This window comes from Oncorhynchus kisutch, linkage group LG12 (genome assembly GCF_002021735.2).
Source record: "Oncorhynchus kisutch isolate 150728-3 linkage group LG12, Okis_V2, whole genome shotgun sequence".
Lineage (NCBI taxonomy): Eukaryota > Metazoa > Chordata > Actinopteri > Salmoniformes > Salmonidae > Oncorhynchus > Oncorhynchus kisutch.
In genome coordinates, this window is record NC_034185.2 from 34255569 (window position 1) to 34276405 (window position 20837).

At 42.5% G+C, this 20837-nt stretch overlaps 1 protein-coding gene across 1 annotated transcript in view; it reads left to right on the plus strand.

Moving 5' to 3' along the window:
• Nucleotides 1–20837, plus strand: part of LOC109900910 (phospholipase B1, membrane-associated-like) — a 32524-nt gene that overhangs the window by 8999 nt on the left and 2688 nt on the right. Inside the window, exons 21-41 of the mRNA XM_031837402.1 lie at nucleotides 56–136; nucleotides 293–358; nucleotides 741–847; nucleotides 1087–1168; nucleotides 1296–1400; nucleotides 3137–3232; nucleotides 7730–7801; nucleotides 8016–8093; nucleotides 8305–8365; nucleotides 8610–8668; nucleotides 14225–14292; nucleotides 14441–14484; nucleotides 15075–15177; nucleotides 15397–15448; nucleotides 15711–15791; nucleotides 15924–15989; nucleotides 16120–16214; nucleotides 16333–16414; nucleotides 16637–16741; nucleotides 16846–16941; nucleotides 17357–17431. Of these exons, the coding sequence (XP_031693262.1) occupies nucleotides 56–136; nucleotides 293–358; nucleotides 741–847; nucleotides 1087–1168; nucleotides 1296–1400; nucleotides 3137–3232; nucleotides 7730–7801; nucleotides 8016–8093; nucleotides 8305–8365; nucleotides 8610–8668; nucleotides 14225–14292; nucleotides 14441–14484; nucleotides 15075–15177; nucleotides 15397–15448; nucleotides 15711–15791; nucleotides 15924–15989; nucleotides 16120–16214; nucleotides 16333–16414; nucleotides 16637–16741; nucleotides 16846–16941; nucleotides 17357–17431 (1674 nt within the window). The remainder of the gene's footprint in view (nucleotides 1–55; nucleotides 137–292; nucleotides 359–740; nucleotides 848–1086; nucleotides 1169–1295; nucleotides 1401–3136; nucleotides 3233–7729; nucleotides 7802–8015; nucleotides 8094–8304; nucleotides 8366–8609; nucleotides 8669–14224; nucleotides 14293–14440; nucleotides 14485–15074; nucleotides 15178–15396; nucleotides 15449–15710; nucleotides 15792–15923; nucleotides 15990–16119; nucleotides 16215–16332; nucleotides 16415–16636; nucleotides 16742–16845; nucleotides 16942–17356; nucleotides 17432–20837) is intronic.

The window sequence follows — 20837 nt, forward strand, 5'->3', positions numbered from 1 at the left end:
TATAATAAACAAGCCTATATGAGAACACGTTCTCGCCCTCTGTCCTCTTTCACAGAGCGTTCATTTCCAAGACGACTGGAAAGTTATCACTTTGTTCATTGGAGGCAATGACATGTGTGAGTACTGCTACAACTCTGTGAGTACCAATACTTGGTGATAAGATACGCTACATTAAGATACAATACAATACCATTCTGTATCGTGACCTCCTCTAAGAACTCTGTCTGTAGTGATACTGTACCGGATGTGCATGTTCCATTGCTCTGACTGTCACTACCTTTCATTCCCACAGCTGTTTTACTCCACTGACAACTATGTGCGCCACATTCGTGAGTCTCTCGATTACCTTCATAAACAGGTAAGAGCTGTAGACATGTTACAGTTACAGTATTTCCACATTCTTACATTTACAAATCTTATCAGCAAGCACATGCATTCCTGTGTTTTCAATTACTTGTTGTTTAATACAAACACTTTTTCTCTCTCTCTGTCTCTGTGTCTCTCTGTGTCTCTCTGTGTCTCTCGGTCTCTCTCTGTGTCTCTGTGTCTCTCTCTGTGTCTGTGTCTCTGTCTCTCTCTGTCTCTCTCTGTCTGTCTCTCTGTGTCTCTCTGTGTGTGTCTCTCTCTCTGTGTGTGTCTCTCTCTCTCTCTCTCTCTCTGTCTCTCTCTCTCTCTCTCTCTCTCTGTCTCTCTCTCTCTCTCTCTCTCTGTCTCTCTCTGTCTCCATCTCTCTCTCTCAGGTGCCGAGGGCCCTGGTCAACCTGGTGGAGCCTCTCTACATCCCCGTTCTGAGACGGATGCACACAGAAGAAAATGCCTATCTCAAGTGCCCTACCTGGCTTGCCAAGTACGAGTCCCTCCCAGCAAGTGGAGAATATAACTAGAGCAGTTGCTGGAGGGAGTTTTCACAATTGTAAAATCCATTACAGGGAGGGTGCAAATGCACACTTTGAGTCGGGATGCCCCCTATCCGCAATCCTCCTCATCAGGCCACCACTTTCATATATTTGCCATTATGCAGGGTAATATACCAACGGATCTCTGAAGTCTAGATCAGTAACAACTGATCTTGTGTCTCTCCTTCAGTATTCTGTGTCCCTGTGTCATCTCGCCTAAGGAGGGCTCTGTAACACTTCAGAAACTCCATGTTCTGAACAGAGATTATCAGGTATGGAAAATACTAATTCTGCAGTGCATTGAGACCACAATATTATACATGACGCTATGGTAAATACCATAAGAGGGTGGTTGCTCATTGATTACCAATAACAAAAATGAACTGTTACCTCTTTCAGCGTGGACTGCATGAGCTAGTGGAGTCAGGACGATACGACACCCATAACAACTTCACGGTGGTCCTGCAGCCTTTCCTACGAGACATCATCATTCCAGTGATGGAGGTTAGGCACACTGCATTGTCACTCACCTGTTCTCTAAAACAACAATTGTAAGATTGTACAATGTGTGTGAATATTCCAATGCCATTAAATGGCTAGACACACACACACACACTCCAACGCACAAATACATGCACACACACATATACTCCAGGAGACGCACGCACGCATGTACGGACACACCCACACCACCCACACGCACACACATATACTCCGGCAGACGCACGCATAAATATGGACACACCCACAGCACACACCACACACACACACACTCCGGCAGACACACACATGCATGTACAGACAGACACACACACACACACTGAGTTGATCATGTTCAATTGTAATTACTATGCATTGTTTCATTGAGTGAACAATATATATATATATATATATAGAGAGAGAGAGAGAGAGAGCAAAGTATAGGTTTTTCTCTATACACAGTGCCTTCGGAAAGTATCTAGACTGCTTTACTTTTTCCACATTTTGTTAGGTTACAGCCTTATTCTATTTTTAATTTTTTTTATCCATCGTCAATCTACACACAATACCCTATAATGACAAAGCAAAAACAGGTTTTTAGAAATGTTGCTCATTTATATATATTTTTTAAACAGATATCACATTTACATAAGTATTCAGACCCTTTACTTAGTACCTTATTAAAGCACCTTTGGCAGTGATTACAGCCTTGACTCTTCTTGGGTATGACGCTACAATCTTGGCACACCTGTATTTGGGGAGTTCTCCCAACCCTTTCAGGTTGGATGGGGAGCGTTGCTGCACAGCTATTTTCAGGTCTCTCCAGAGATGTTCGACCGGGCTCTGGCTGGGCCACTCAGGGACATCCAGAGACTTGTCCCAAAGACACTCCTTGTCTGTGTGCTTGGGTTGTTGTCCTGTTGGAAGGTGAACCTTTGTCCCAATCTGAGGTCCTGAGCTCTCTGGAGCAGGTTTTCATCAAAGATCTCTCTGTACTTTGTTCCATTCCAAGTGGGCTGTCATGTGCCAAGCGGGCTGGTTCTCCCATCTCCACAGAGGAACTCTGGAGCTCTGTCAGAGTGACCATCGGGTTCTTGGTCACGTCCCTGATTTCTCCCTCGATTTCTCAGTTTTGCCAGGCGACCAGCTCTAGGAAGAGTCTTGGTGGTTCCAAACGTCTTCCGTTTAAGAATGATGGAGGCCACCGTGTTCTTGGGGACCTTCAATGCTGCAGACATGTTTTGGTACCCTTCCCCAGATCTGTGCCTCGACACAATTCTGTCTCGGAGCTCTACGGACAATCCCTTTGACCTCATGGCTTGGTTTTTGCTCTGACATGCATTGTCAACTGTGTGACCTTATTAGGTCAAGTGTGTGCCTTTCCAAATCATGTCCAATCAAGTTGTAGAAACATCTCAAGGATGATCAATGAAAACAGGATGCACCTAAGCTCAATTTTGAGACTCATAGCAAAGGGTCGAATACTTATGTAAATAAGGTATTTCTGTTTCATTTTTAATAAATTAGCAAAAATGTTTTTGTTTTCTTTGTCATTATGTCGTTTTGTGTGTAGATTTCTGAGTATTTTAAAAAATTGAATCAGTATTAGAATAAGGCTATAACGTAGCAAAATGTGGAAAAAGTCAAGGGGTCTATATATCCTCTTGGGCTTCTAAACTCACCTGCACACCTTTTAAATTTTTTGTCTTTCACACACACACAAGAACACATTCACACTACACTCTCTGTCTGACACATAGGATGGACGTCCAGACCGCACTTACTTCAGTCCTGACTGCTTCCATCTCAGTCAGAAGGCCCAGACTCAGATGGCTCGTGGTCTCTGGAACAACATGGTGAGACCCAATAGACTCTTAGAAAAAATGGGGTTCTAAAAGGGTTCTGTGGCTGTCCCCAGATAGAACCCTTTTTGGTTCCAGCTTGAACCCTTTTTGGTTCCAGCTTGAACTCTTTTGGGTTCCAGCTAGAACTCTTTTGTGTTCCATGTAGAACCCTCTGTGGAAAAGGTTTTACATGAAATCCAAAAGGGTCCTACCTAGAACCAAATGGGGTTGTTAAAAGAGGGTTCTTCTATGGGGACAGCACAACAACCCTTTTTGCTTCTAGATAGAAAGAAATGTGCTATGAGTGTAACACATAATATGTATGGCAGCCTAGGCAAAACCCTTCACATCGTCAAATTCTGAACTAGTTTTGAAGTTCTGAAAACTACAGACTGTCCCAAATCCAGATCTTTTCAAATCATTGAGATATCGTTATCAAAACCTGAGTTAGGAGGTTTTAAAGTTGACTTCAGCCAAAACGTAAAAACGGAGAAAACGGCATTGAGATTGATTGTTTCAAGAGATTGTCACTACATTTATTATTTTTAAAACAGCAACTGCTGGTATTGTTTGCATTCAATAATCATTACCAGAATGAATTATTCTACTAAACAATCATAGATACATATACAGTATAATATAATGATACAAAAGAACGTACATTTCACTGCGATTATGAACCGTCAACAACAAATCCCTAAAATGAAAAACATTAAAGAAAGATCTGTTTGATTTGACTATATACAACACTGGATGGCATGAAAGATGGCAAAAATAATGGTAATAATTAGCTATGCCATCTTGTCTTCAAACTTGTCTTCAATAGTACTGTTACTCCAACAACACTGGCTATAGTCTACCTTGAACAAATTCAAAGTAGATGCAGGTAGTGGCCTGATAGTTTATAACGTCTAGCTAATGCACTGTGTACTTAACTAGCTAGCTATCTTAACATACCTGCTTGCTCCACGTTGAAGATCCTCTCTCACCTGAGACCCTGAGCAGTCGATGGAAAGTGAGGAGAAAGAATGAGATGAGGTGAAGGCTTCCGAGCCTCACCCCAATGACCAGGAAAATGCCTGAGATGACTCTGGCCCAGTGGGAGTACGATTCATTAAGAAGGTGAACTTTTGGCCAATCCATTTGTGGTATCAGGCTGGGTTCAGGCTGGATTCATTAAGATGGTGGACTTTTGGCCGAGGTGACTTTTGGCCGATCCGTTTGTGGTATCAGGCTGGGTGAAGAAGGAGTTGGGTTCTGTTAATTCGGTCAAAGTATCCAGAGGTGGACTTGTGTTTATTTTGTGTGTGTCTGCTGCTCAGGTGAAGAGAGTGCTGCGCGTTTCGAGACAGGAGGTGAAAGTGGTGTCCTGCTTTGCTCTCCGGAGCAGTGCACCGCTGAAAGGAGTGATAACTGGGGTGGTGTTGAGTGTTAGGGTGGATCAACTGAAGTTGAGGATCCCCGGTGACTGTGATGCCATTTGGTGCTACTCAGACCCGGTGGCGAGCGCAAGACTTGGAGACCCTGTCTGTCCTTCTGAGTTTTGATGCAGAGTGTTTTCCAGATAGTCATGCTAGGGCAGATACAGTTGAAGTGGGAAGTTTACATACACTTAAGTTGGAGTCATTAAAACTCGTTTTTCAACCACTCCACAAATTTCTTGTTTAAAAACTAACATTTTGGCAAGTCAGTTAGTAATTTTTCCAACAATTGTTTACAGACTTCAATTGTTTACAGTTTACAGATTTCACTTATAATTGTAGTAATAGTAGTAATAGCACTACTTTGTGCATGACACAATATTATTTCACTTATAATTCACTGTATCACAATTCCAGTGGGTCAAAAGTTTACATACACTAAGTTGACTGTGCCTTTAAACAGCTTGGAAAATTCCAGAAAATGATGTCATGGCTTTAGAAGCTTCTGATAGACATCATTTGAGTCAATTGGAGGTGTACCTGTGGATGTATTTCAAGGCCTACCTTCAAACTCAGTGCCTCTTTGCTTGACAATCATGGGAAAATCAAAAGAAATCAGCCAAGATGTCAGAAAATAAATTGTAGACTTCCACAAGTCTGGTTCATCCTTGGAAGCAATTTTCAAATGCCTGAAGGTCCCACGTTCATCTGTACAAACAATAGTATGCAAGTATAAACACCATGGGACCACGCAGCCGTCATACCGCTCAGGAAGGAGACGCGTTCTGTCTCCTAGAGATGAACGTACTTTGGTGCGACCTTTTGGAGATGCTGGAGGAAACAGGTACAAAAGTATCTATATCCACAGTAAAACGAGTCCTATATCGACATAACCTGAAAGGTCGCTCAGCAAGGAAGATGCCACTGCTCCAAACCGCCATAAAAAAGCCAGACTACGGTTTGCAACTGCACATGGGGTCAAAGATTGTACTTTTTGGAGAAATGTCCTCTGGTCTGAGGAAACAAAAATATAACTGTTTGGCCATAATGACCATCGTTATGTTTGGAGGAAAAAGGGGGAGGCTTGCAAGCCGAAGAACACCATCCCAGCCGTGAAGCACGGGGGTGGCAGCATCATGTTGTGGGGGTGCCTTGCTGCAGGAGGGACTCACAAAATAGATGGCACCATGAGGCAAGAAAATGATGTGGATATATTGAAACAACATCAGTCAGGAAGTTAAAGCTTGGTCACAAATGGGTCTTCCAAATGTACAATGACCCCAAGCATACTTCCAAAGTTGTGGCAAAATGGCTTAAGGACAACAAAGTCAAGGTATTGGAGTGGCCATCACAAAGCCCTGACCTCAATCCTATAGAAAATTTGTGGGCAGAACTGAAAAAACGTGTGTGAGCAAGGAGGCCTACAAATCTGACTCAGTTACACCAACTCTGTCAGGAGGAATGGGCCAAAATTCACCCAATTTATTGTGGGAAGCTTGTGGAAGGCTACCCGAAATGTTTGACCCAAGTTCAACCATTTTTAAGGCAATGCTACCAAATACTAATTGAGTGTATGTAAACTTCTGAACCACTGGGAATTTGATGAAAGAAATAAAAGATTAAATAAAAAATTCTCTGAAATATTATTCTGACATTTCACATTCTTAAAATAAAGTGGTGATCCTAACTGACCTAAGACAGGGCATTTTTACTAGGATTAAATGTCAGGAATTGTGAAAAACTGAGTTTTTAAATGTGTTTGGCTAAGGTGCATGTAAACTTCCGACTTTAACTGTATGTTTATATATATATATGGTTAGATGGAGGTGCAATTTCCTTTTCCCCCAGTTCCCTTTTCCTTTTTAACAAACTGTGAAAGGCAGCAATACGCAACATGGCGTTTAGTCTGCAGGAAAGCCACACAAAGAATACTAATAACAATATGCCTCTCGCTTCCAACAAGTTTATGATACGATACAGTGGCGGATTTAGGTAGAGGCGACATTTTTTTGGAATGGTGACATTTGCGCGATCGGTTCTCTATCGCTCATTTGCACGTCAATGATATCATGTCACCGTGTGGGACTGTGGGTCAATTAACCTTGTCAGAGTGGGCACCCTGATTCTAGTTTGTGAGCTAGGCAGGCTACTGCCTGGTAAGGTAGGGGGAGCAGGGGAATCTATTAAATAGCGCACCTCTAACTTTATACAGTACAAATGCAATTAGTAAAATCAGTCACACTATGAAATGCTACCAAATAAACCACAATTCATTCATAATAGTGTGAATATATAGTTTCACAGACATATTGTTGCATTTTGCATATTGTTGCCCAGGGAGCCATACAAGCTAAAAACCGCCACTGATATGATATTGATCGCTTTGCTACCTATAATCGTAATAATTCTGAACGGCTGAAATTACTGCAATACTTTTAATATATTTGAATCGCTTTTCATGACATTTTGGCCAGCTAACCACTGATCAAGCAACATCGGTGGAAAGTCTGCACCTCTTTTATGAACGTCACTCATTAGCTACGGCGTACGGCTACTTTTAGACCAAATTCAAATCCGACCCACTTGTATTCAAAACTACATTGTTGATTAATAATTAGCTACATTAATAACAATCTAGCTAATTATCCTGTGTCTAAACCAGCCTGATGTAATTTATCTGTAGGGTTTAAAGTATTCAAAACAACCAAAATCTCAATTTCCACAAAAACACATTTTTGTTGCATTTTGCATTTTGCTTTTTTCCTAACCATAAGTAATCTGTGACACCCGACCAGGTTCTCGTAGGCCACCTCACATATATCCATCTATATATTATATAGAACCTGACATTTCATATATACATGTGACAATACATGTGACATGTCATAACATATACAGGATGTGGCTCTGACTGTCACTACCCAAAACACAACACTGTGTTGCACTGAGGGACATAAAGGAAGAGTCACAAAATTGAGACACAAATAACACCTTGAGATGAAACGCAAGCTATAAGACAAACCTCCCAGTTCTTTTCAATTCTCTGACATGTTGCTGAATCATTCTTGTTGCTTTTGCGTTCCACTAGCTGGAGCCTCTAGGCAAGAAGACTGCCCAACAGGACTTTAATGATGCTATCCCTGTGAAATGCCCCTCTAAGGTACAATATTAGGACAATATGTTTACAATTGTCAGAACTATAGAACTACTGTGACGTCTTCACTTTATTTAATTGCATTTACTGATATATTTTGGTCACCCTTTTGGGAGTTTTACAGAAAAGAGTGCAATTATAACATGTCAATTCATGAGTATAAAGTGTTGATAGTACTATATGTTTAACTGATACAACTGTGTCTCTGACTTCCCCCAAGACCTCACCATTCGTGCGGACCTATGTCAACAGCAATTACACCTATGAGGAACCCACCACAACACTTCCACCAATTACAGTAGGCCACCATTCCAGGTTTCAATCTCTGTGCCTTCCGGTAAAATAATTTACATGTGTAGATAAGGTGGACCAAGTCAAAACTTTCAAGCGATAGAGGAGTAATGATAACTGTTATTACAGCAATGTGTTCATAGTTCATTTAGGTATTCAATATTTGACAATACTGTCTCACATTCATCTGTCAATATATTGTCTGTCTTCTCTCCCAGAACTGGGGAAGTGAATTCTCTTGTGGGAATTTGGCTCCATCCACCTCTGTGCCTACATCAGGTGAGTGTGAGAGAAGTGTAGTAAGAGGTGACAAGGTTTCATACGAGGAAGTGCATGACTAAGGGAAGGCCAATGATCTGGTTGCATGACATTTGTCCAACCCCCTCACCACACCAATCACACAACGTGTAGGTGTCGAAACCCAACAGTGTATGATTAATTTGTTGTAACATTATGGACAATGGAAAGTAAAGAGATGCTGGTGTATTTGTGTTTATGTATCAATCTGTTCCTCTGACCCCAGTTCATAAGCTGCGACCAGGAGACATCAAGGTGGTGGCAGCACTGGGAGACTCAAACACTGTAAGAGAGTGTTTATGTTGGTGTGATATGTTGGTGTGTGTGTGTGTGTGTTTGTGTGTGCACGCCTGTGTGCATGCATGTGTTCTTGTAAAATAGAACAATCTGAATGTGCTGATAGTAAATTTGCTGACATATCCAGGGATTTTCATGCCATTGTAATCTTTGGGCTGGCCTTAAAAGTCCAAGCAGTGCAATTTTGGGGAAATTCATTTTAGGGATGAAAAACGCTTTAAGTGTTAACTTAAACGACTAAAACCAGATACAAAGTATGTAGAAAAGAGAATGGACATATAGATTGTTTTTATAATATCATCTTTGGGAACTAACAATCACCTAAATAAAAGCTAGACAGTCAGAGAGAATTAAAGATTCCAAAAACTATTAATTTAGCAGTATTCATTTTGTTATTATGTTTGAACAAAAGAAAAATGTGTAGAATTGCTGGAAATTGACATAAAAATGCTCCAATTTCTCTACAGCGCCAAGATGGGGGGCCTCTAAAATGTAGCCGCGCTGATGTCTGACCTAGCTCATAATTTTTTTCCCACCTTTATTTAACCAGGTAGGCCAGTTGAGGACAAGTTCTCATCTACAACTGTGACCTGGCCAAGATAAAGCAAAGCAGTGCAACAAAAAAAAACAACACAGAGTTACAAGTGGGATAAACAAAAGTACAGTCAATAACACAATAGAAAAATCTACATACAGTGTGTGCTAATGGAGAAAGGAGGTAGGCAATAAATAGGCCATAGTAGCGAAGTAATTACAATTTAGCAAATTAACAGTGGAGTGATAGATGTGCAGATGATGATGGGCAAGTAGAAATACTGATGTGCAAAAGAACACAAAAGTAAATAAAAACAATATGGGGATGAGGTAAGTCGTTGGATGGGCTATCTACAGATGGGCTGTGTACAGCTGCAGCGATCGGTAAGCTGCTCAGATAGCTCATGCTTAAAGTTAGCGAGGGAGATAAGTCTCCAACTTCAGCAATTTTTGCAATTCGTTCCAGTCATTGGCAACAGAGAACTGGAAGGAAAGGCGGCCAAAAGAGGTGTTGGCTTTGGGGATGACCAGTGAGATATACCTGCTGGGGCACATGCTATGGTGACCAGTGAGCTGAGATAATGCGGAGCTTTACCTAGCAAAGACTTATAGATGACCTGGAGCCAGTGGGTTTGGCGACTAATATGTAGCGAGGGCCAGCCGACGAGAGCAAACAGGTCGCAGTGGTGGGTGGTATATAGGGCTTTGGTGACAAAACGGATGGCACTGTGATAGACTGCATCCAGTTTGCTGAGTAGAGTGTTGGAGGCTATTTTGTAAATGACATCGCCGAAGTCGAGGATCGGTAGGATAGTCAGTTTTACGAGGGTATGTTTGGCAGCGTAAGTGAAGGAGGCTTTGTTGCGATAGGAAGCTGATTCTAGATTAAATTTTTGATTGGAGATGCCTAATATTAGTCTGGAAGGAGAGTTTACAGTCTAGCCAGACACCTAGGTATTTGTAGTTGTCCACATATTCTAGTCAGAACTGTCCAGAGTTCTGATGCTAGTCGGGCAGGCAGGTGCGGGCAGTGATCGGTTTGAAGAGCATGCATCTAGTTTTACTAGCATTTAAGCGCAGTTGGAGGCCACGGAGGGAGTGTTGTATGGCATTGAAGCTCGTTTGGAGGTTTGTTAACACAGTTTCCAAAGAAGGGCCAGGTGTATACAGAATGGTGTCGTCCGCGTAGCGGTGGGTCAAGGAATCACCCGCAGAAAGAGCGACATCTTTGATATATACAGAGAAAATAGTCGGCCCGAGAATTGAATTCTGTGGTACCCCCATAGAGACTGCCAGAGGTCTGGACAACAGGCCCTCCGATTTGACACACTGAACTCTTTCTGAGAAGAAGTTGGTGAACCAGGCGAGGCAGTCATTTGAGAAAAGAAACCAAGGCTATTGAGTCTGCCGATAAGAATACTGTGATTGACAGAGTCAAAAGCCTTGGCCAGGTCGATGAAGACGGCTGCACAGTACTATCTTTTATCAATGGTGGTTATGATATCGTTTAGTTCCTCGAGCGTGGCTGAGGTGCACCCGTGACCAGCTCGGAAACCGGATTGTACAGCTGAGAAGGTACGGTGGGATTCGAAATGATCAGTAATCTGTTTGTTAACTTGGCTTTTGAAGACTTTAGAACGGCAGAGCAGGATGGATATAGGTCTGTAACAGTTTGGGTCCAGAGTGTCACCCCCTTTGAAGAGGGGGATGGCAGCAGCAGCTTTCCAATCTTTAGGAATCTTGTACGATACGAAGGAGAGGTTGAAAAGACTAGTAATAGGGGTTGCAATAATGGCAGTGGATAATTTTAGAAAGAGAGGGTCCAGATTGTCTAGCCCAGCTGATTTGTACGGGTCCAGGTTTTGCAGCTCTTTCAGAACATCAGCTATCTGGATTTGGGTGAAGTAGAGGCGGAGGGGAGGCTTGGGCAAGTAGCTGGGGGGGTGCGGAGCTGTTGAGGTAGCCAGGAGGAAAGCATGGCCAGCCGAAGAGAAATGCTTATTGAAGTTCTCGATTATCGTGGATTTATCAGTGGTGACATTGTTTCCTAGCCTCAGTGCAGTGGGCAGCTGGGAGGAGGTGCTGTTATTCTCCATGAACTTTACAGTGTCCCAGAACTTTTTGGAGTTAGAGCTACAGGATGCAAATTTCTGTTTGAAAGAGCTAGCCTTTGCTTTCCTAACTGACTGTGAGTATTGGTTCCTGACTTCTCTGAAAAGTTGCATATCGCGGGGGCTATTCAATGCTAGTGCTGTACACCACTGGATGTTTTTGTGATGGTCGAGGGAAGTCAGGTCTGGAGTGAACCAAGGGCTATATCTGTTCTTAGTTCTACATTTTTTGAAAGGGGCATGCTTATTTAAGATGGTGAGGAAATTACTTTTAAAGAACAACCAGGCATCCTCTACTGACGGGATGAGGTCAATATGCTTCCAGGATACCCGGGCCAGGTTGATTAGAAAGGCCTGCTTGCAGAAGTGTTTTTGGGAGCGTTTGACAGTGATGAGGGGTGGTCGTTTGACCGCTGACCCATACCGGATTCAGGTAATGAGGCAGTCATTGCTGAGATCCTGATTGAAAACAGCAGAGGTGTATTTTGATGGCAAGTTGGTCAGGATAATATCTATAAGGGTGCCCATGTTTACGGATTCAGGGTTGTACCTGATGGGTTTCTTGATAATTTGTGTGAGATTGAGGGCATCTAGTTTAGATTGTAGGAGGCATATCCCAGTTTAGGTCACCTAACAGAACAAACTCTGAAGATAGATCGGGGGCAATCAATTCACATATGGTGTCCATGGCACAGTTGGGAGCTGAGGGGGGTCAAAAACAGGCAGCAACAGTGAGAGAATTACTTCTGGAGAGATTCATTTTTTAAATTAGAAACTCGAACTGTTTGGGCATAGACCTGGAAAGTATGCCAGAACTTTGCAGGCTATCGCAGTTCTATCTTGACGGAAAATGTTGTAGTTGGGGATGGAAATGTCAGTTTTTGGTGGCCTTCCTAAGCCAACAAACTTAGGGAAGAGGCTTCTGATGCTAACATGCATGAAACCATGGTGTTTACGGTTACAGAAGGCAACAAATGAGAGCGCCTGGGGACACACAGTGCCTGGGTTAACCTCTACATCACCCGAGGAACAGAGGAGTAGGATGAGGGTACGGCTAATCAGAACTGGTCGTCTAGTGCGTTCGGAAAAGAGAATAAATGGAACAGATTTCTGGGCGTGGTAGGATAGATTCAGGGCATAATGTACAGACAGGGGTATGGTAGGGTGCGGGTACATTGGAGGTAAACCTAGGCATTGAGTGACGATAAGAGAGGTTGCATCTCTGGAGGCACTAGTTATGCTAGTTGAGGTCACCTCATGTGTGAGAGGTGGGACAAAATAGATATCTGAGGCATGTTGAGTGGGGCTAGGGGCTCTGCAGTAAAATATAACAATGATAACTACCCTAAACAACAGTATACAAGGCATATTGACATTAGAGACATAAAGCGAGGCATAAAGATATCACAGGTGTTGATTTGGAGAGCTAGCTAAGACAACAACAGGTAAGACAACAACAGCTAATCAGCTAAGACAACAATAACAGGTAAAATGGCGATGAATGGGCAGAGAGGGTCAGTTAACTACACACAGGGCCTGAGTTCGAGGCTGGGTCCGACAGATAAACAAAATAAACAAAATGAAGTATCGTGATTAATGAACAGTCCAGCAGACATCAGCTATGTAGCCAAGTGATCATAGGGTCCAGTGAACAGCAATAGATGAGACAGGAAAGCCGTTAGGTAGTCGTTACTACGCTAGCCAGGAGATGTGCGTGGCTCAAGGCTAACTGGTGCTAGCTTCGGGACAAGGGCGTCACCGACGTCTGGCAAAGGCCGGTTGAGGGCACATCGGACGGAATTACGTCGGCAGACCAGTCGTGATGATTCGGCGGGACTCCTTGTCGACAAAGGGTCTAGGCCAATTGGCAAAATAGGTATTGTAGCTGGAGTAATTTAGTTTGCTAGCCGGGAGATGCACCTGGCTCGAGGCTAACTGATGCTAGCTTTGGGACAAGGGCGTTAGGCACTATAGTCACGCCGGTGCGTCCGGTGCAAAGGTCCAGAGCTCACGGCAGGAATCTGGTGATGTAGTTGCTTCTAGTCGTGTTAGTGAAGGGTCCGGGAGGCATCAGCTGTGTACCCGAGTGATCATAGGGTCCACTGTGCAGGCCGGGAGATGGGCCTGGCTCAAAACTAGCTTCGGGGCTGGGCCACTCTATAGCAGCTAGCTTGCTGCGATGATCCAGTGTAATGGTCCAGAGCTTACGGCAGGAATCCGGTGATGTAGTGGACAAAAGCAGTCCGTAATGCTCAGGGTTGATATCGTGCTGTGCAGATTGGCAGGTATTATCCAGGCTAAAAGCAGCTGGTGTCTGAGCTAAAGGTAAAAGCCGCTAGCAGTGGCTAACAATGACTAAATAGCTAGTAGCTAATTAGCTGGTTAGCTTCTGATGGCTAGCCCCTGATGGATGTTCTAGCTATAAGGTCTAAAAATAGCAGATCCGTATCACACTGGGTGAGGCGGGTTGCTGGAAGGTATATTTAATTTGATTATTATTTAATTATTTAGTTTAAATATATTGAAATAGATATATACAACAAAAAAATATGAAAAAACATAACCTTTACACGGGACAACAACAAACACGTCCGCACTGCTACGTCATCTTGGATTATCGCCATGCCCTCTGCCATGCCCACCACCTTAGCCACTTTTTGATCCAGAAAAACCCTGATATGAACCATCTAATAATTTGTTATCAGGGAGTCGTTTGGCATTAGTGATGCCCCATTGATGTTCTAAGTGTTTGTGCAAGTCAAATGTATTCATATGCATACTAATGTACCAGCAGTACATGCTTGTGTCTGACTGTTATATTATCCTTTGTGCTGAGAGGATACAGTATATTTGTTACATAATGGGTTGTTTATGTGCCTTTGTTGTAATCTGTTTGCAGGCAGCAGTTGGAGCCAAGGCAAAGAATGTGTTGCAACTCAACACGCAGTATAAAGGAGTGTCATGGAGGTACCTACTGTAATGAATCATGCAGAAAAATAGTCAAACTACACAGCATACATATTATGGACCACTTGCAGAGTACATTGACACTGCCATACTGTTTTTTAACAATTGTCAACAGTGAAATTGACTAAATGTGTGCGCATTTCTGCAGTATCGGAGGAGATCAGACCTTGGACACAGTCACCACACTACCAAGTGAGTCACTATTTCCTCTTGTCACTGATCCTATTAGCTCATTTTAAAGGAAAACTAGTTTTTTGTGTTTAGTAGGATAAATTACAAATTCGGCTAACATCTGACTCCAGAGTGATCTGTTCTTGCAATTTGTAGTCTATGGCATTTCAGATTTAGGTATGACATTTTTTTACTCAGCAGTTTGGATGTAGTGAGCTACTTTTGAAAAGTTAAGTAAACTATATGTTTCTTAACTTCTTCCGGGGTGAAGTAATTTGTAGCTTGGTACGCTATATTTTCAGAGTAGCTTCCTCACACATCTTTGGAGAAAGACTTCAATGAATTCACAGTCAATGAATTCACAGTGCACAAGACATGACATCACCCGTCCCATGATCTTGTGGCTTTGCAGCATTCCACATATCCACAAGATGGCGGTCTCAGCATATGATACCATGACATTCCTTTGGCGTGCAGCCTCCTTGTATAGAGGAAACATTCTTCATCAAGCACCCTCTCTGTAGTTTAGCTAAAATTGACCATTTGATACTGAAATGTCTGTGTGCTTTACCAGAATAAGCCAATAAGTATTTCCCATCTCTCTTTCTCAGACATCCTGAAGAAATTCAACCCTTCCCTCCAGGGATTCTCCAAGGGTCAGGGCTTTCTGCAGAATAACGGCTTCAACATGGCAGTGCCTGGAGCCATGGCCTTGTGAGTAGAGAGCTAAGTTTAGACCTCTCTGTTCCCTCGTCCACTCACTGTCCTCTTTTTCCTGTCAATCTATTTCCCATCCTTTTCTTTTGTGTCATCCTTTCATTTCCAGCAGCTCTGGCTGCTAGCCTATCACCTCCCCCTGAGTTCCTCCTGTCTTTTCTTCTCATTTGAATAAAGGCATAATAAACACCACATTTTAACAAATGTCTCTTGTAGTGACATCGCAGCCCAAGTCCAAGCTCTCATCAAGGCCATGAAAGATGACACGGTGAGACTCTGTTCTATGTCCCATTGGCACCTGTTCCATACATAGTGCTCTACTTTTGACCAGAGTTCTATGGGCCCTAGTCAAAAGTAGTGCACCACATGGAGAATCGGTTTCAATTTGGGACGCAGCCTCTTCAATGTGTTGAATAGTTAAACTGGACTCAGTTAGTAATCATAATTCCATATTGTTGTATTATATAAGTGTATGATAATCTATAGCTATTTTTCTCTCTTCTCATTGTATCCCTTCGTCTTCCACACAGAAGGTGAATTTTGAACAGGATTGGAAGCTAGTGACCTTATTAGTTGGTGCCAGGGATCTGTGTGATTATTGCATGGACCATGTATGTATTCTTATCCTAAAGTCAAACAAAAGACACAAAAAAGTATTACAATCTTAATAACTTTGTTGCACACTGGGGAACTGTGGTAGTGTTAAAAATAGTGTTATTTACTGTATGCTCTTCTTTGCACAGAACAACTTTACACCCAAGAACTACAGTGAGAATCTGATGTTGAGCCTGGACATGCTGTACAAAGAGGTAAGTGATGGAGAGCTTGGTAATGGAGATCTATTATAGGTGAAAGCCTGTACTTACTCAACAAGGATCATTTGCAGAATCTAAAGATCTAAACCCCTCTTTTCTCTCTCCCTCCATCTCCCTCGCTAAGGTACCCAGGGTAATGGTCAATGTTGTCGAGGTTCTGGAAATGAATCCGTTGAGGAGTGTCAGGAAGAACGATCTGGTCTGCAACCTCATACAGAGGTTTGTTTGGGACCTCCCCATTCCCCCACGAAGACGGCAGCCACACCCATTGCATCGCATGTCGGTAGAATGTGTATATTCAGAATGTTTCCTCTCAAGTGTCTTTGTTTTTGCACAGGAATGCTTGCCCCTGCTTTTTGAACCCTGAAGAGAATTCTCCTGAGCTTGCAGAGGTTAGGCGGATCAACCAGGAGTACCAGGTAAGTGCAGAAAAAGGTCTGAACTACCAGTCTTAAAACATCTGGGAATTGGAGGGTCTTTGCCAATGTTCCAATGTGTCATGTAAAGTGTGTTACTCAGAGATACATAAGCTCCACAGATAAAGATACAGGGATTCGATGTGATCCGATCAATCCGACACAATTCTACAATACTTAACAGTGTCTCTTTGTTCTCTCTACCCTCTCTGTGCTTCTGTCCAGATCGAGACTGAGAGACTGGTCTCTGGGGTGCGCTATGATGGGCGAGAGGACTTCACTGTAGTTGTTCAACCCTACTTACGAAACGCATTTGTCCCTCTCATTGGGGTGAGTGTGGTTTAACTGCGCACACACACACATGCATGCATGTATGCGCAAGCCCGCACAAACACACACACTGACACTGACACTGCGTTCTCTTGTCTCCTCAGATTGGGAAGCCTGACCTGAGTTTCTTCTCAGTGGACTGTTTCCACATCAGTGAGCGAGCACACGCTGAGATGGCCATTGCTCTCTGGAACAACATGGTAAAGACAGCCACATAAAGAGTAGTGTGGTCCCAGATCTGTTTGTGCTGTCTTGCCAACTCCCCATGTTCATTTTCAAGACGGCACCCACAGATTTGGGACCAGGCTACATAGAGAGCACTCTTTTTTATTTGACCTTTATTTAACTAGGCAAGTCATTTAAGAACAAATTCTTATTTTCAATGACGGCCTAGGAACAATGGGTTAACTGCCTTGTTCAGGGGCAGAACAACAGATTTTTACCTTGTCAGCTCGGAGATTCGATCTTGCAACTTTTCAGTTACTCGTCCAACGCTCTAACCACTAGGCTACCTGCCCCTCTGAAGCTTAACTCAAAACACATGAGCTCTATGGTCAGTGTATTTCCAGGCATACAGGTTTGTGGTCTGACAACGTTATTGTTTTGTTTTTACAGTTGGAGCCGGTAGGCATGAAGCAGGGCTACAACAACTTCACATACGACCGCACCAAGATCAACTGCCCCTCTGAGGTATGCTGAATGCACATGACATGAACACAACATTTATTGGGGAAAGGTTTCCCTGCTGAAAAAACTGCATAGACCAGCATATGCTGGTGACTAGTATTGGTTTCGCTGGTGACCAGCCTTGGTGACAATGACTGCCCCCTCTCATAGAAGTTCAAGGGCGACCACAGGCTGTTGTGTTCTTTGTTAGACATTTGTGGTGCCAATACTTGCTTCTATTAGACCAGCTGTGCACTACATGACCAAAGGTATGTGGACACCTGCTTGTCCAACTTCTCATTCCAAAATCACGGGCATTAATATGGAGTTTGTCCCCCTTTGCTGCTACAACAGTCTCCACTCTTCTGGGAAGACTTTCTACTAGATGTGGAAACATTGCTGTGGGAACTTGCTTCCATTCAGCCATAAGCGCATTAGTAAGGTTGGGCAATTAGGCTTGGCTCGCGGATGGTGTTCCAATTCATCCCAATTGTTCGATGTAGTTGAGGTCAGGTCTTTGTGCAGGCCAGTCAAGTTCTTCTACACCGATTCCAACAAACCATTTCTGTATGGACCTCGTTTTGTGCATGTGGGCATTGTCATGCTGAAACAGGAAAGGGCCTTCCCCAAACTGTTGCCACAAAGTTGGAAGCACAGAATAGTCTAGAATGTCATTGTATGATGAAGCGTTAAGATTTTCCTAGACTGGGGACTAGCCCGAACCATGAAAACCAGCCCCAGACCATTATTCCTCCTCCGCCAAACTTTACAGTTGGCACTATGCATTCGGGCAGGTAGCGTTTTCCTGGCATCGCCAAACCCATATTTGTCCGTCGGACTGCCAGATGGTGAAGCTTGGAACTCTGTAGTGAGTGTTGCAACCAAAGACAGACGATTTTTAAGCACTGTGCGCTTCAGCACTTGGCGGTCCTGTTCTGTGAGCTTGTGTGGCCTACCACTTCGTAACTGAGCCATTGTTGCTCCTATATGTTTCTACTTCACAATAACAGCACTTACGGTTGACCGGAGTAGCTCTAGCAGGACAGAAATTTCATGAACTGACTTGTTGGAAAGGTGGCATCCTATGACGGTACCATGTTGAAAGTCACTGAGCTCTTCAGTAAAGATGGAGATTGCATGGCTGTGTGCTTGATTTTATACAAATTTCAGCAACGGTTTTGCCAAAATAGCCAAATCCACTAATTTCAAGGAGTGTCTAGATACTTTTGTATATATAGTGTATGTCCTTGAACCAATTATTTAAAATTGCAGACATTAAAGATACAATATGTAGCTTTTTAGGTGACCCGACCAAATTCACATAGAAATGTGAGTTATAGATCTGTCTTTGAAAGCAAGTCTAAGAAGCGGTGGATATGTTCTATGTGCACTATTTCTATGCTTCCCGTTCTTAAGTTTCATTTTTGCATCTTTTATTTTCGGTTTTGTACACCAGCTTCAAACGCTGAAAAGAAAATATTTGTGGATATGGAAAATATATTTCACACCGGTTTAGATGGTACAATTCTCTACACAATGACTGCTTGTTTTGCCAAATAAACTGAAATAAAATGAACAATAAGAATTTTAGCAACCAGGAAACCAGAAAATATCATTTAGATTCTACCAGCAACCTGCAGTACCGCGGTCGGCCCGGTCGGCCTTCAACTTGCGATCCTCAATGAGAGGGGGCAGCACTGACCTAGCCTGCAATGTTACTTCCTGGACTAGCTCAATCTGCACATGTTATGTCTCTATGAGACAGTATCTTATTAAGCTAAAAATCTACTTCTATGGGAAGATCTCAAGGGCATACTGCACGCATCCTGTCTCCTCGTCTCCTACTCAAAACACATTGGATGAGAAAGACAGAGGTCCCTCTCCCCTGACCTTCTCCTCCAATTTGTTTTTAGAACGATACGAGGAGAGAGGATGCAAAGAGTATGCAATTGAGATCTTCCCCTTGGCTTCAAATGCGCTATTGAGTCTTCACATAGGAATGAATGGTGTCACGTGATCAATGGCTTTATCCATTTACAGTATATATACAATCTATGAACCAGCTAGACCCTGCTGGTCAGACCAGCTTGACCAGCTAGACTAGGGATGGGCAACTTTTGTAGGCCACGGATATATTCCCCCCCCAAGAAATCTAAATATATATACAGTACCAGTAAAAAGTTTGGACACACCTACTCATTCATGGGTTTTTCTTAATTTGTACTATTTTCTATATTGTAGAATAATAGTGAAGACATCAAATCTATGAAATAACACATATGAAATAATAATATTTTATATTTGAGATTCTTCAAAGTAGCCACCATTTGCCTTGATGACAGATTTGCACATGCTTGGCATTCTCTCAACGAGCTTCATGAGGTAGTCACCTGGAATGCATTTCAATTAACAGGTGTGCATTGTTAAAAGTTAATTTGTATAATGTCTTTCCTTCTTAATGCGTTTGAGCCAATCAGTTGTGTCGTGACAAGTTAGGGGTGGTATACAAAAGATAGCGCTATTTAGGTAAGTCCATATTATGGCAAGAGCAGCTCAAATAAGCAAAGAGAAACAACAGTCCATCGTTACTTTAAAACATGAAGGTCAGTCAACCTGGAAAATTACAAGAATGTTTAAAGTTTCTTGAAATGCAGTCGCAAAAACCCTCAAGCACTATGATGAAACTGGCTCTCATGAGGATCACGGGTTACTTACTTATAAGTTAAATACTTATTTTCCACCATAATTTGCAAATAAATTCATAAAAAATCCTATAATGTGATTTTCTGGATTTTTTTCCCTCATTTTGTCTGTCATAGTTGAAGTGTACCTACGATGAAAATTACAGCCATTGCCATTGCCATTGGCTAACCGGGCTATCTGCATTATGTCCCGCCACCCGCCAACCCCTCTTTTACGCTACTACTACTCTCTGTTCATCATATATGCATAGTCCCTTTAACCATATCTACATGTACATACTACCTCAATCAGTCTGACTAACTGGTATGTATGTAGCCTCGCTACTTTTATAGCCTCGCTACTGTTATTTTTCACTGTATTTTTACTGTTGTTTGCATTTCTTTACTTACCTATTGTTCACCTAATACCTAATACCTTTTTTGCACTATTGGTTAGAGCCTGTAAGTAAGCATTTCACTGTAATACCTGTTGTATTCTGTGCACGTGACAAATAAACTTTGATTTGATTTGAACTTACTGTTGAGTGTTAGAATAGTAAAATACTCAAAGTACAATTTCAAAATTTGGTTGTGCATCAGCAGTTTTCTCTTATGTCAGTAACTGTCAGAGCAAAATGTGTAGAATTGCAGGAAATTAGCTGTTAAACTGCTATTTTGTCCCCTGCCACATGGCAAAATGAGTAGAATTGCATGAAATTAATTATAAAATGTCAATATCTTCTCTCCAC